This window comes from Manis pentadactyla, chromosome 15 (assembly GCF_030020395.1).
Source record: "Manis pentadactyla isolate mManPen7 chromosome 15, mManPen7.hap1, whole genome shotgun sequence".
NCBI lineage: Eukaryota > Metazoa > Chordata > Mammalia > Pholidota > Manidae > Manis > Manis pentadactyla.
In genome coordinates, this window is record NC_080033.1 from 6,371,439 (window position 1) to 6,386,399 (window position 14,961).

General features: G+C 41.7%; 1 protein-coding gene across 1 annotated transcript in view; it reads left to right on the forward strand.

Annotated features, from left to right (window-relative positions):
* The window catches only part of LOC118912399 (zinc finger protein 541-like), a 31,661-nt gene extending 21,194 nt beyond the window's left edge, over positions 1-10,467 (forward strand). Inside the window, exons 10-15 of the mRNA XM_057493311.1 lie at positions 3,879-3,942; positions 4,532-4,674; positions 7,571-7,634; positions 8,226-8,368; positions 8,742-8,842; positions 10,030-10,467. Coding sequence (XP_057349294.1) covers positions 3,879-3,942; positions 4,532-4,674; positions 7,571-7,634; positions 8,226-8,368; positions 8,742-8,842; positions 10,030-10,392 — 878 coding nt within the window. The 3' untranslated portion in view covers positions 10,393-10,467. The remainder of the gene's footprint in view (positions 1-3,878; positions 3,943-4,531; positions 4,675-7,570; positions 7,635-8,225; positions 8,369-8,741; positions 8,843-10,029) is intronic.
* Positions 10,468-14,961: the final 4,494 nt, after the last annotated feature.

A 14,961-nucleotide genomic window follows, 5' to 3' on the forward strand; every position in this document is an offset into this window, starting at 1 on the left:
TCCTTTGCGTGGGGATATCAGTTGTTCCAGCACCGTTTGTTAAAGAGATTATTCTTCCCCCCATTGAGCAGGTGTGGCACCTTTGTGGAAAATCAACTGACCATAGTGATTTTAGATTTTTCTTATTTTTTAATACAGACAGTTACAACGATAAGTTCCCTCAGAGCATTGCTTTAGCCACATTCCATAAGTTTTAGTATGTTATATTCTTCTTTCCATTTATCTCAAAGTATTCCCTTATTTCTCTTTTGATTTCTTCTTAAATACACTGATTATTGAGGAGTGTGTTGTTTTATTTCCACATATTTGTGAATTTTCCAAATTGTCTCCTTTTATTGATTAATAATGCAATTGTTTTGTAATCAGAGAACATGCTTTGTATTAAGTTGTTCCTTTTAAATGTATTGAGACATGTTTTATGGCTAGAATATGTTCTGTCCTGAAGAGTGTCCTATGTGCGCATAAGAATATATTCTACTGATGTTGGGTGGAAGGCACCAAAAATGTTCCTATGTCTTGTTTTATTCTGTATGGTTGTCCTATCCATTACTGCAAGTACTGAATTCTCCAACTATTGTTTTGAATTGTTTATTTCATACTCAGTTTTGTCAGTTTCTGCTTCATGTATTTTTGGACTATGTTTTTAGGTGCATATATGCTTATAATTGTCATATCTTCCTGATGGTGTGATTGTTTTTTCCATGAAGTGACTACAATGTTCTTTATCATCACTGCAATAATTTTATCATTATCTCTAGTTTTTTTTTTAAAGCCTAATTAGCCTAACATTACTACCATTCTGCCTCTTTTATGGTTGTTTACTTGGTATATTTTTTCTGTACTTGTATTTTCAACCTGCTTATGTTTTTTAAAATAAACCATGTCTCCTATAGATTATATTAGTTGGATCATACATTTTTTATCTAATCTGACGAACTCTGCATTTTGATTGGTTTATTCAATCCAGTGTCACTTAATGTTACATTGTTATAGGGAGGTTTACATTTGCCATTATGCTTTTGATTGTATGTACCTTGCCTTTTTCTCCTTCTGTTCCTGTATTCTGGCTTTCTTTTATATTAAGTGTTTTCTATTGTAACATTTTAATTCCTTTAGTTTTTCATTTTTTTCTTAATCATTCCTTAGTGGTTGCTCTAGGACTTAAAACTACATCTTAACGTTATCAGAATCTGTTCAGATATATAACTTACAGTGAAACATAGAAACATTACTCCTATACAGCTCTATTTCTCCTAACCCTTTTTCTCTTATTATGTATGTATGTACTTTACATATATATTTCATTTTCTATATGTGTGTGTGTATATACATACAAATCCAGCAATACATTGTTTAGTTCTTACATTATACTATTTTGTATTATGTAACAAAAACTGAGAGAATGAAGGAAAGCAAGCATTATTTATACAATTTGTTATGTAACATTTTTAGTTACCATTTCTCATCTCTTCATTTATTCCTGTGGATTTGAGTTACTGTATGGAGTGTTATTTCTCTACTCCAATGTATCTACCCTCTGTTGTGCTGTTGTTGTCATATATATGTTTATAAATTACAGGCCTATAACACTAATGTTTCATGCACTTACTTTTTAAATCAAGAAAAGAAAAAATATGCAATTGTACTACCTTTTATAATTACCTACATAAGTACATTTACCAGTGTTTTGTATTTGTTTGGATTCAGGTTACTATATAATGTATTTTTTTTCTTTCAGTCTGAAACTTCCTGTAGTATTTATTTTCATTGTGGAGGTGTAATTCACATGTCATACAATTCATCCCTTTAAAGTATACAATACAGCAGTGGTTGGTACATTGTCAGAGCTGTGCAACTGTTGTTACCATCAATTTCCAGATATTTTCATCATGTCCCAAGGAAGCCCTGTGCTCAGCATTCACTGTTGTCCCTCCCCTCCCGACCCTGTCCCCAGCCGTAGGTAACCACGAATCTACTTTCTGTCCTGCAGGCTCAGCTCTTCTGGACAATTCATGTAAGTGGAAATCATACGATCTGTGCTTCTTTGTATCTTCTTTCAGTTAGCATAAAAACTTAGGGTTTCATCCATGTCGTGTATATCAGAACTTCATTTCTTTTAATGCATGGCTGAATAACTCTCTACCTTTAATGTTCCTTATAAGACAGGTCTGCAAGTAACAAATTTCCTTGGTTTTTATTGACCTAAGGATGTCTTTTTTCACCTTCATTTTTGAAAGGTAATTTCCTGGATATAAGATTCTTGGTTGACAGTTTTTACTTCCAGCAATGAGATCATGTCCCACTGCCTTCCAACTACTATCATGTCCGATGAGAAGTCAGCTGTTAATCTTACTGGGGTGTACATCTATATCATGTTATTTTTCTCTTTTTGCTTTCAAGGTCCTTCTCTTTGGCTTTCGTATTTTGCCTATAATGTGCCATATGGAGAGCTCTTTTGTTTACCTTACTTGGAGTTTATAGAGTTTCTTGGATGTATGTATTGTTTTTTCATCACATTTTGGGCATTTTCCGCCATGAAATACTTTAAATATTTTCCTGTTCCTTTCTCCTCTCCTCCTTGTATTCCCATTACACGTGTTGCTGCACTTATTGATGCCCCACATTTCTCTGTGGCTCTTTGTTTTCCTTCACTTTTCTCTCTGTTCTTCAAAATCCATCATCTCCATGGATCTAGCTTTAAGTCGGCTGCTGGTTTCTTCTGCCAGCTCAAATCTACATTTTGCTTATTGTCCTTTCTTAACTCAAAAATTTCCATTTGGTTCTTTTTTTTTTTTTAAACAATTTCTACTTCTTAATAGTATTCCCTCTTTGATGAGCATTTTTCATTGTACCTTCCTTTAGTTCTTTAGGCATGAGAGCTGGGAGGAGAGGGACCCCTGTGTCCCTGGCTGCACCTCCCTGGAGTAGAGCCCTCCAAGTAGAGCTTCTGATACACAGTGCATGGGGTTGGTAGGTAAGGGAGCAAGTCATGGCTCAGGTGCCACAAACTCACTATTCTTACCGACATGTACTCAGTTGTCCTGAATGAATATTTCTTAAAATGCTGTATACCTTTAGGATAACTTCTAGAGACTTTAGCTGCTTTAAAAATAATTTTTACCAGTTACTTTGTTGTTTTACAATTTGTCTTTCTAGAACTCCTAGTCCTCTTCCACATGATCTTTTTAACAATTTTTGTTGTGGCTAGAAGAGTTAACGTAAGACCTACCGTCTAACAGATGTTTTAAGTGTTCAATATAGTACTGTTGGCAGTGCCGCACAGCAGATCTCTAGAGTTTATTCATCTTCCTTAACTGAGACTTTACACTCCTTGCTTAGTAACTCCCCATATCCCACGACCCTATCCCTGGCCACCACCATTCCACCCTTTGGTTATATGGATTTGACTATTTTACATACTACATGTTAAGTGCATTCATGCAGTATTTCTCTTTCTGTGACTGGCTTATTTCATTTAATGTTCTCAAGGGGTTCATCCATGTTGTTGCATATTGCAAAATTTCCTTTTTTCAAGGCTAAATAGGATTCCATTGTATGTATAAACTACATATTCTTTACCCATTCATATGTCGATGGGCATCTTGGTTGTGTCCACATCTTAGCTATTGTGAATCACGTTGCAGTGACCATGGGAGTGCAGGTGTCTCGTTGAGAGCCCGATTTCAGTCCTTCTGGGTGAATACCCACAAGTGGGGTTGCTGGATCAAACGGTAGTTCTGTTGTTAGTGTTCTGAGGGAGCTCCCGTCCTCGCAAGCTTGGAAACCCTGCTTTCAGCTGCTCTACAAAAGCAGGTAGAAGGGGCCCCTGCATCCCTTCCAGTCGGTGTTCTTGAAGCTTACTGTTGCGTGTTTTCTAGATCAACTGGATGACTCTTCTGGCAGCCATGTTATCAAGGATGACACCAAGCCCCACATTCGAATGTGAGTTTGAACAGACTTAGAACCTGGGGGTCCTACCAAAGTGGGGATATTCTTACCCTCCTTGTGTTCCCCCACAGCTCCTTCCTCACAGGGGCGTTAGCTCCTCTCTGGGAGAGAAGTGGTAGACTTCTCTGGGTGTATGTGGGAAGTTCCTCTAATGTTCCTTCTTTCTTGGCATCCCATAGTTGGGCCCACGGGGACAAATGCCCAGGACCCTGGGGTTATAGGTAGAACTGGTGATGGCACATGTGAGGCTTGAGTATCCATGGAATGTGACTAGAGGGATGTAGCCATGGATGTAGAAGCATGCCAGGCATCAGCATACACCTCCCCTGTCCTGGACCCCTAGAGGGGAACCTGAGGGAGAAGCCTGGTGATAAAGAAAATTGGAGGAAGGGAGTGTAGCTGGACAGCATCTAGAACACTTGTCCATGTCTTTCCGGGGTGACGAATACTCAGCAGATGCATCTGGGAGATAACAGGTTTCCACAGAGCAGGGTTGTGGCCTGAGAGCAGGGCACGTCACACATCTCCGTCTTATTTCCCATCTTAGTCACATGTGTATGTCTCGTGTGTGGCCTCATTTCAGACGCATCAGGAGAGGAAAGAAGTTTCAGGCCGAGATCCCGGAGCTCCAGGAGCGCCCTACAGCCGAGACCGTTGAACATGGAGCTTCTCTGGTCTGGAAGCCATCGGACAATGTGATGAGCAATCCAGAAACACAGGATAGAGGTGGCTGAGACATGGGGGCCAAATTCCCAAGGGTACCCCCCGTTCTCTCATCTCTAAGGAGTTCCCCTTCCCAGTTCTCACCTGGACCAAGAAGCAGTATCCCTGGGTGGGGTAGCAGGCTGTGGGACCTGGATGTCTCCTCCCACCCCCCATTCTCCTCATGCGGTAATCAGCCAGGTCATCTTTAGCAGGTCCCAGGAGTGGGTTTCTGCCTTCCTCCCTGTCCTTCCCGTCACTTACAGTGAAATACGGAAACATTACTTCTATACAGCTCTATTTCTCTGAACCCTCGTGCTCTTATTATTCATATATGTACTTTATATATGTATGTGTATGTGAGTGTGTGTGTATATAAACCCAGCAAAACATCGATTCTTATATTATACAATTTTGTTTTATGTAACAAAAACTGAGAGAATAAGGGAATGCAAGCATTATTTATACAGTTTGTTATATAACAATTTTAGTTACCGTTTCTCATCTCTTCATTTATTCCTGTGGATTTCAGTTACTGTACACAGTGCTATTTCTTTACTCCAATGCATCTCCCCTTTGTTGTGCTGTTGTTGTCATATATATGTTTATAAATTACAGGCCTATAACAGTAGTGTTTTGTGCAATTACTTTTTAGTTCAATTAAGAAAAGAGAAAAAGTATGCATTTAGACTGACTTTTATAATTACCTATATAAGTACATTTACCAGTGTTGTTTGTTTCTTTGTTTGGATTCAGATTACTAGCTCATGTCATTTTCTCTTTCAGTCTGAAGAACTTCCTGTAGTATTTATTTTCATTGTGGAGGTGTAATTCACATGTCATACAATTCATCCCCTTAAAATAAACTATACGTGCTAGTTGGTATTTCACAGAGCTGTGTGTGCAACCGTTGCTACCATCAATTTTTGGATATTTTCATCATGCCCAAGGGAGCTCTGTGCTCAGCAGTCACTCTTGTCCCTCCCCTCCCGACCCTGTCCCCAGCTGTAGGGAACCACGAATCTACTTTCTGTCCTGTAGGCTCGGCTCTTCTGGACATTTCATATAAGTGGGAATCATACTATGTGTGCTTCTTTGTGTTTTCTTCCAGGTAGCGTGAAAACTTAGGGTTTCACCCATGTTGTGTATATCAGAACTTCATTTCTTTTCATGGCTGAATAATTCTCTCCCTTTAATGTTCCTTGTAAGATATGTCTGCAAGCAACAAGTTTCCTCAGTTTTTATTTACCTAAGGATGTCTTTTTCCACCTTCATTTTTGAAAGGTAATTTGCTGGATATAAGATTCTTGGTTGAGTTTTTACTTCCAGCAATGAGATCATGTTGTCCCACTGCCTTCCAACTGCTGTCACGTCTGATGAGAAGTCAGCTGTTAATCTTACTGGAGTGTACGTGTATATCACGTTATTATTCTCTTTGCTCTCATGATCTTTATCTTTGGCTTTCAGTATTGCCTATGATGTGCCCAGATGGAGAGCTCTTTGTATTTATGGTACTTGGAGTTTATAGAGTTTCTTGGATGTATGTATTGTTTTTTCGTCACATTTTGTGCATTTTCTGCCATTAAATACTTTAAATATTTTTCTGTTCCTTTCTCCACTCCTCCTTGTATTCCCATTGCACGTGTTGCTGCACTTATTGATGCCCCACATTTCTCTGTGGCTCTTCGTTTTCCTTCCTTCATTTATTTTTCTCTCTGTTCTTCAAAATCCATCATCTTCATGGATCTCGCTTTAAGTTGGCTGCTGGTTACCTCTGCCAGCTCCAATCTGCATTTTGGTTATTGTCCTTAACTCCAAGATTTCCATTTGGTTCGAAAGAAAAACAATTTGTACCTCTTAATAGTATTCTCTCTTTGATGAGCATTTTTCATTGTACCTTCCTGTAGCTCTTTAGGCATGAGAGCTGGGAGGAGAGGGACCCCTGTGTCCCTGGCTGCACCTCCCTGGAGTAGAGCCCTCCAAGTAGAGCTTCTGATACACAGTGCATGGGGTTGGTAGGTAAGGGAGCAAGTCATGGCTCAGGTGCCACAAAGTCACTATTCTTACCGACATTTACTCTGTTGTGCTGAATGAGTATTTCTTAAAATGCTGTATACCTTTAGGATAACTTCTAGAGACTTTAAGTGCTTTAAAAATAATTTTTACCAGTTAATTTGTTGTTTTACTCTTTGTCTTTTCAGAAGTCGTCATCCTCTTCCACATGATCTTTTTAAGAGTTTTTGTTGAGAAGAAAAGAGTTAACATAAGACCTACCCTGTAACAAATGTTTTAAGTGCAGTATAGTATTGTTGGCAGTGCCGTACCGCAGATCTCTATACTTTATTCCTCTTGCTTAACTGAGACTTTACATTCATTGCTTAGTAACTCCCCTTTTCCCACTACCCTTACCCCTGGCCACCACCATTCCACCCTTTGGTTATATGAATTTGAGTATTTTAGATTCTATATGTCTAAGTGCTTTCATGCAGTATTTCTCTTTCTGTGACTGGCTTATTTCATTTAATGTCCTCAAGGGCTTCATCCCTGTTGTTGCATATTGCAAAATTTCTTTTTAAGGCTAAATAGGATTCCATTGTATGTATAAATCACGTAATCTTTTCCCATTCATATGTCGATGGGCATCTTCGTTGTTTCCACATCTTAGCAATTGTGAATCTCGTTGCAGTGACCATGGGAGTGCAGGTGTCTCTTTGCGAGCCTGATTTCTGTCCTCCTGGGTCAGTACCCACAAGTAGGGTTGCTGGATCATACGGTAGCTCTATTGTTAGTGTTCTGAAGGAGCTCCCTGCCTTGCAATCTTGGAAACACCGCTTTCAGCTGCTCTACAAAGGCAGGCAGAAGGGGCCCCTGTGTCACTTGTAGTCAGTGTTCTTGAAGCTTTCTGTTGCGTGTTTTCTAGATCAAGTGGATGACTGTTTTGGCATCTGTGCAATCGAGGATAACACCAAGCCCAGCATTAGACCGTGAGTTGGAACAGACTTAGAACTTGGGGGTCCTTCCAACGTGGGGATATTTTTGCCCTCCTTGTATTCCCCCAGAGCTCCTTCCTCACAGGGGGTTAGCTACTCTGCGGGAGAGAAGTGGTAGATTTCTCTGGGTGTATGTGGGAAGTTCCTACAATATTCCTTCTATCTGAGCATCCCATAGTTGGGCCCACTGGGACAAGTGCCCAGTCCCCTGGGGATCTAGGTAAAATTGGTGATGGCACGTGTGAGACTTGAGTATCCATGGAATGTGACTAGATGGATGTGGCCATGGATGTAGAAGCATGCCAGGCATCAGCATACACCTCCCCTGTCCTGGACCCCTAGAGGGGCACCTGAGTGCAGAAGCCTGGTGATAAAGAAAATTGGAGGAAGGGAGTGTAGCTGGACGGTATCTAGAACACTTGTCCGTGTCTGTTCGGGGTGACGAATACTCAGCAGATGCATCTGGGAGATGACAGACGTTTCCACAGAGCAGGGTTGTGGCCTGAGAGCAGGGCACGTCACACATCTCCGTCTTTTTTCCCATCTTAGTCACATGTGTATGTCTCGTGTGTGGCCTCATTTCAGACACATCAGGATAGGAGGCGAGTTTCAGGCCGAGATCCCGGAGCTCCAGGAGCGCCCTACGGCCGAGACCGGTGAATATGGAGCTTCTCTGGTCTGGAAGCCATCGGACGATGTGTTGAGCAATCCAGAAACACAGGATAGAGGTGGTTGAGACATGGGGGCCAAATTCCCAAGGGTAACCCCCCTTCCCTCATCTCCAAGGAGTTCCTCCTCCCAGTTCTCACCTGGACCAAGAAGCAGTATCCCTGGGTGGGGTAGCAGGCTGTGGGACCGGGACTTCTGCTGTCCCCCATTCTTCTCACGCAGTAATCGGCCAGGTCATCCTGAGCAGGTCCCAGGAACAGGGTTTCTGCCCTTCCTCCGTGTCCTTCCCTTTGCCTGCTTTTCAGGGAGCTGTGAGGGAGACAGGGACATGGAGCCCCTCGGTGTGCTTTTGGGGACGTCTCCTCCCGGCATTCACTGACTCCCTGTGTCTCCCCTTTCTCACACTCTTCTGGGGACGTTTGCTGGGAACAGTTACTGAGCTCTGCAAGATGGCGTCCAGCACGATGCCAGGAGGGGGCACCAACCTGGAGCTCGCTCTGCACTGCCTGCACGAGGCCCAGGGCGACGTCCCGGTGAGCTGGAGGCAGGGGCGGGCTTGGCGGGTCCCTGGGAAGCCCCTGCTCTCCTGAGGCTGGGGATCTGGTTCATGTAATGTGCCATCTGCGGGCTTTGCGGCTCATGAAAACTAAAGAAAGGCCACCCATCCTTCTCCCCAGTGGCTGTGGGGTTGATGTCGTTGTCAGTTGTAGGGCAAGTGTGCAGATGGGGCCCAGTTAGTCAGTTATTTACCTTGGGCAGCAGCAGAGCACCAGGTTCCTCCGAGATCGTAGAGGCAGGGGAAGTGGAGCCCAGTGGACTGACTCAGGTCCTGCACTGGTCTGGTTTATCATTGGAGCTTTACCTTTTTTATTAAAAACCCATGTACGAAAACCCCTGATGCAACAAAAATATCTGCTTCCTCCTAGGACCCGCTTCACAATCCTGAAGTTTAGAAAATAAAAGTGCAACTCTGAGTAGTGGAAAGGGGGGTCATGTCACCCGAGTTAGGGCCCGAGGAGTCAGTATTGCCAACTATAGTTTTCCTCAAGTTACAAGGTAGTGGCTGCCACATAGCGGGTGCTCAGCAGAGTAACCAGCACATGTGTGTTTGCCCTCATGAGTGTTGTGGCCCTGGGGCAGGGCTGGCTTTGGGGCCCCCCTCGGTCTAATGCTCTGCCTCCACCATTTTTGAAATTAACAAATTTTCAAAAAGTCTGCATTTTCATTTTGCTCTGGGCCCTGCAAGTTCCGTGGCCAGTCCTGATTGGGTTGACACTGTTGAGCAAGACAAAATCCTTCTCTGTGGGGATTGCATTTTCATTTTAGGACAGTCAAAGGGAAATCTGTTTTTAAAAGTTGTTAGTGATTAGTTCTATGAAGAAAATAAACTGGGGTGTGGCACAGGCAGGGCTCCTACAAATGCCAGTCCTTGACGAAGGAAGGAGCTGGCACAAGAATAAATCTGCACACTGCTTCGTCAAGAAAACCCTACTATGAGAAAAACCCCAGCTGCACCCAGTATGCATAGTGACGGAGCCGGTGTGTCCCCATGCAGTTCACAGGCCATGGCCAGTCCACGGCCCCACCACGCTCTGAGTAGCCGTGGAGCGAGGGAGGCTTTAGGGAGGCCTGTGTTTCTCAAATGAATGAAAGAATGAAGGCAGGCCTCCACCTCACCTTCCCTCCCTCAGAAAGTAGCCTGCTTTCCTTCCTGCTCCAGGTGGCCCTAGAGACCCTGTTACACGGAGGACCCCAGAAGCCACTGACTCACCCTCTTGCCAACTATCACTACGCAGGTACTGGAGCGAGGCTGCGGGGGTGGGTGTGCCCGGCTAGTGCCCGGGAGCCAGTCGGTCTCGGCGGCAGGCTCTGCTTGTGCCCCTGGGCGTGCTCTTGGGGCCCTCCTTCTCCTGCTTTTCCAGAAGGGCCTTTCCTCTCCAGGGGACCTCAGGGGGTGCCTGTCTCTCCTGGCTGGGTCCTCCCTCCCCACTTCCAGTGCAGTGGTTCCCTCAGGGGCTGTGCCCAGCCAGGAAAGGGATCCCCTGGCCAGGGAGGTGAAGGCAGGCTCAGATGCAGTGGCTGAGCATCCCAGCCTGGGAGTCAGACAACTGGGGGTCCCTGCCTCCCGTTGGCAAGTCTGTTAACCAATGGAAGCCTTGATATTACATCTGTAAAGTGGGGATAGTACTGATCCCAACCTGCTGAGGTTTTTCTTGGCACATACTTGGTACTTGGTAATGACAGCTTTAAAAAGGGCAGGCTGCATTTCAGCCACGGCTGCGGCCGCAGAACTGTCCTTCTCCCTCCTGTTTCTCCGATAGGTTCAGATGTCTGGACCTCCCAGGAGAAGATTCTGTTTAATAAGGGATTCCAGGCTCATAAGAAGAACTTCCACTTGATACACAAGATGGTAAGGTGTACGTGTGGGCTGGTGTAGACAAGGCCTCGACTCACACCGCTGAGCCGAGCTAGAGCTGGAGGGCCTATCGGGGTGACACGCTGTTCACACTGTAAACAGTTGGTAATTTTAAAAAGCCACTGATGTGAACAACTCCAGACAGTACAGAAATGCCATCACGTGCTCAAAGCCCTCCACACCCATCCCCGTCGTCCTACTTCTGAATGATGACCTCTGACTTTGGCTGGGCACCTCAGGCATTTCTTTCCCTGTACAGATCTTACGTGCATATATGCATGTATTTAGAAAAGGATGCGATCATACTACACTTCATGTCTGCTGATGTTTTTTGTTCTTTTAACTTGATAAACACAAAACTGCACGTAACAAAAATGTACTATTTCATGTTTTGACATATTTATACCTGCAAAATCATCACCATAGTCAAGATAATAAACACATTAATCACCCCCAAAAGTTTCCTCCTCCCCTTGGTAAATTCCTTTTTCCTACCACCCCTGTCCCTCCCTAATCACCTCCTTATCTTCTTTCTGTCACTCTAAATTAGTTTGCATTTTCCAGAGTTTTCTATCTGTCCTGCAGCATGTGCACTGCTTGTCTGCCTTGTGTGTCATCTTACACTCAGCATCATTATTTTGAGGTTCATCCATCTTACTGTGTGGACCCTTTTTCTTGCTGTGGAGTATTCCATTGTGTGGACGTAACACAGTTCATTTAATCATTCACCTATTGATGGACATCTGTGTGGTTTCCAAGTTATCTGCAATTATAAATAAAGCTTCTGTGTACATTCACATTCATATCTCTACATGAACAAGTACTGTTGGTGGGGGGTAGGGCAGCAAATACTTAGGAAAGGAATGAGTGGCTCACATGGTAGGTGTACATTTAACTTTTCAAGAAAGTTGCAAACTTACGCAAAGGGGCTGTACCATTTCACATTCCCACCGGCAGGTACAAGAGTTCCAGTTGCTCCACAACATCTCCAGCACTTGATATGGTCGGTTTTTTTTTATCGTAGCCATTCTAATGAGTATGCAGAGGTATCTCACTGCATTTCCCCCTGACTGATGTTGCTGAATAACTCTTCATGTGCTTGTTTGCTATCTGTGAGCCTTCTTTGATGTCTGTTTGCTTCTTTGCCTTTGTTTTCACTGGGATGTTTGTGTTTTCATTGAGTTGTAGGAGTTCATTATTTGTTCTGGGCACAAGTCTTTTATCCAGATATATGCTTTGCAAGTATTTTCTCCCAATCTGTAGCTTTTTAGTCTTTTAACAGTGTCTTTTGAAGAAAGTTTTAAATTTTAATTAAATTCTATTGATTAATTTTTCTTTCATGGACCATGATTTTGGTGTTGTATCTAAGAAGTCTTTGCCTAACCCGAAGTCACAGAGCTTTTCCTCTATGTCTTCTTTGAGAAGCTTTATAGTGTTAGGCTTTACATTTAGATGTACGGTCCTTTCGGGGTTAGTTTTTGTATGTAGGGCATGGTATGGATTGCAGTTCCATCTTTTCCTGTGGATGTTTAGTTGTTCCAGTGCCTTTTGTTGAAGAGGCCATATTTTCTCCACTCAGCTGCCTTTGTACCGTGTCAGATAGCAGTTGGCTGTATATGTACGGGTTCTTTTTATATGTATTGTTGGATTCTACTTGTTAAAACTGTCTCTGGAATTTCCCCCGTGTCCCTGGTGGGTACTGGTCTGTAGCTGTCTCTCCTGCGGTGCGTTTGTCTGGCTTTGGGATGGGGGTAGCGCTGACCTTGTAGAATGAGTTCAGAAGTGTTCCCTCCACTTCAGTTTTTTTGGGGAAGAGTTTGTTTAGAATTGGATTACTTCTTCCTTCCGTAAATATTTGGGCCTGCAGCTTTCTTTGTGGGGAGGTTTTGAAGTGCAAATTCAACTTATTTAATAGATATATGGCTACTCAGGTTATCAATGTCCTTTTGAGTGAACCTTGGTAGTTTTTATCTTTCAAGGACTTTTGTACATTTCTTCTAAGTTGTCTGATGTATTAGCATAAAGTTGTTTATTATATTCTTATATTCTCCTTTTTGAATTTATAGACTATAGTGATAGCCCCTCTCTCATTCCTGGTATCGGTAATATATCTTTTTATTCTGATCTGACTAAAGGCTTATCAATTTTACTGATTTTCTCAAAAAACCAGTTTTGGCTTCCTGGTTTTTCTCTATTTGGTTTATTTATTCTGCAGTTTCTTCTGTTTGCTTTGTGTTTAAATTGCTCTTCTTTTACTAGTTTCTGAAAATGGAAGCTGAGCTCATTGATTTCAGACCTTTCTTCCTCCCAAACATGGGTTTGTAGTGCTGTAAGTTTCCCTCAAAGTACTTCTTTGATAAGTTTTCTTATTTTGGGTTTTCATTTTTATTCAATTCAAAATACTTTTTCATCTCCCTTTTGATTTATTTTTTGAAGTATGAATATTTAGAAGTGTGTTAGTCTCCAAATATTTGAGGATTTTGCATAGTTCTTCAGTTAACTGATTTTTCAGTTAATGCCATTGTGACCAGAGCAATACTTTGCATGACTTGAATCCTTTTAAATTTATTGACCCTTTTTTATAGCCCAGAACATGGTCTACCTCTTGGTAAGTGTTCTTCGTGCACTTGAAGGAGGTGTACCTGCTGTGCGTGAGTGGAGCTCTATAAATGAGAGTTCGTTGTGGCTCAGAGTGTGGTTTAGGTCGTCCACCCTTTACTGTCTAATTGTTGCAGCAATTGTTGAGAATGGGATATTAAAATGTTTTCCTATAATGTGGGTCTATTTTTCCCCAAAGTTCTATAATTTTTTGCTTCATATATTTTGAAGCCCTGATGTAGACATATGAACTTTTAGGATTCTTATGTCTTCTTGATTAATTGGCCCTTTTATCATTATGAAATTATTTACTTTATCTCTGGAAGTACTATTTGCTCTGAAATCTACTTTTTTCTGATATTAGTATATCCAACCTCTCCAGCTTTCTTAAAAATGGGTGCTAGCATGCTATATCATTTTTTAAATCTCACTTTTAAACTATTTAGCCTTTACAGCTAAAGTGTGTTCTTATAAATAACATGTGTTCGGTGTTGCTTTTTTATTTCCTATTAAATATTCAGCCTTTTAAATTAGGGTGTTTAGAACATTCACATTTAATGTTGTTATTGAATGGTTAGGTTTAAGTCCATCATCTTGCTATTTGTTTTCTATTTGTCCCATCTGTTGTTCGTTTCCCCTTTCCACTTTTTCTGCCTTTTGGCAGAAAAAATTAATGTAGTAAATTGTAGGATTCTGTTTTATCTCCTTTGTCAGCTTGTTGGCTATAACTGTATTTTATTATTTTGGTGGTTGCTTTAGGGTTAATAGTATGCATCATTAACTTACCACAGTCTCCCTTCAAGTGATTTGATAGCATTTCATGTGCAGAATGAAAACCTTCCAGTAGTGTACTTACATTTCTCCTCCTGGCCTTTATACAATTGTTATGCATTTCATTTTACATATGTTGTAAACCCCACTATACATTGTTGATATTTTTGTTTAAATGGTAAATTATTTGTAGATAGCTTTAAATAATAAAATGTCTTATGGAGATCCAGCAATATATGGAAACAAATGACAACAACAACACTAAGCCCCAACTTCTGTGGGACACAGCAAAAGCAGTCTTAAGAGGAAAGTATATAGCAATCCAAGCATATTTAAAAAAGGAAGAGCAATCCCAAATGAATGGTCTAATGTCACAATTATCGAAATTGGAAAAAGAAGAACAGATGAGGCCTAAGGTCAGCAGAAGGAGGGACATAATAAAGATCAGAGAAGAAATAAATAAAATTGAGAAGAATAAAACAATAGCAAAAATCAATGAAACCAAGAGCTGGTTCTTCGAGAAAATAAACAAAATAGATAAGCCTCTAGCCAGACTTATTAAGAAGAAAAGAGAGTCAACACAAATCAACAGTATCAGAAACGAGAAAGGAAAAATCACGACGGACCCCACGGAAATGCAAAGAATTATTGGAGAATACTATGAAAACCTATATGCTAACAAGCTGGGAAACCTAGGAGAAATGGACAACTTCCTAGAAAAATATAACCTTCCAAGATTGACCCAGGAAGAAACAGAAAATCTAAACAGACCAATTACCAGCAACGAAATTGAAGAGGTAATCAAAAAACTACCAAAGAACAAAACCCCCGGGCCAGATGGATTTACCTCGGAATTTTATCAGACAT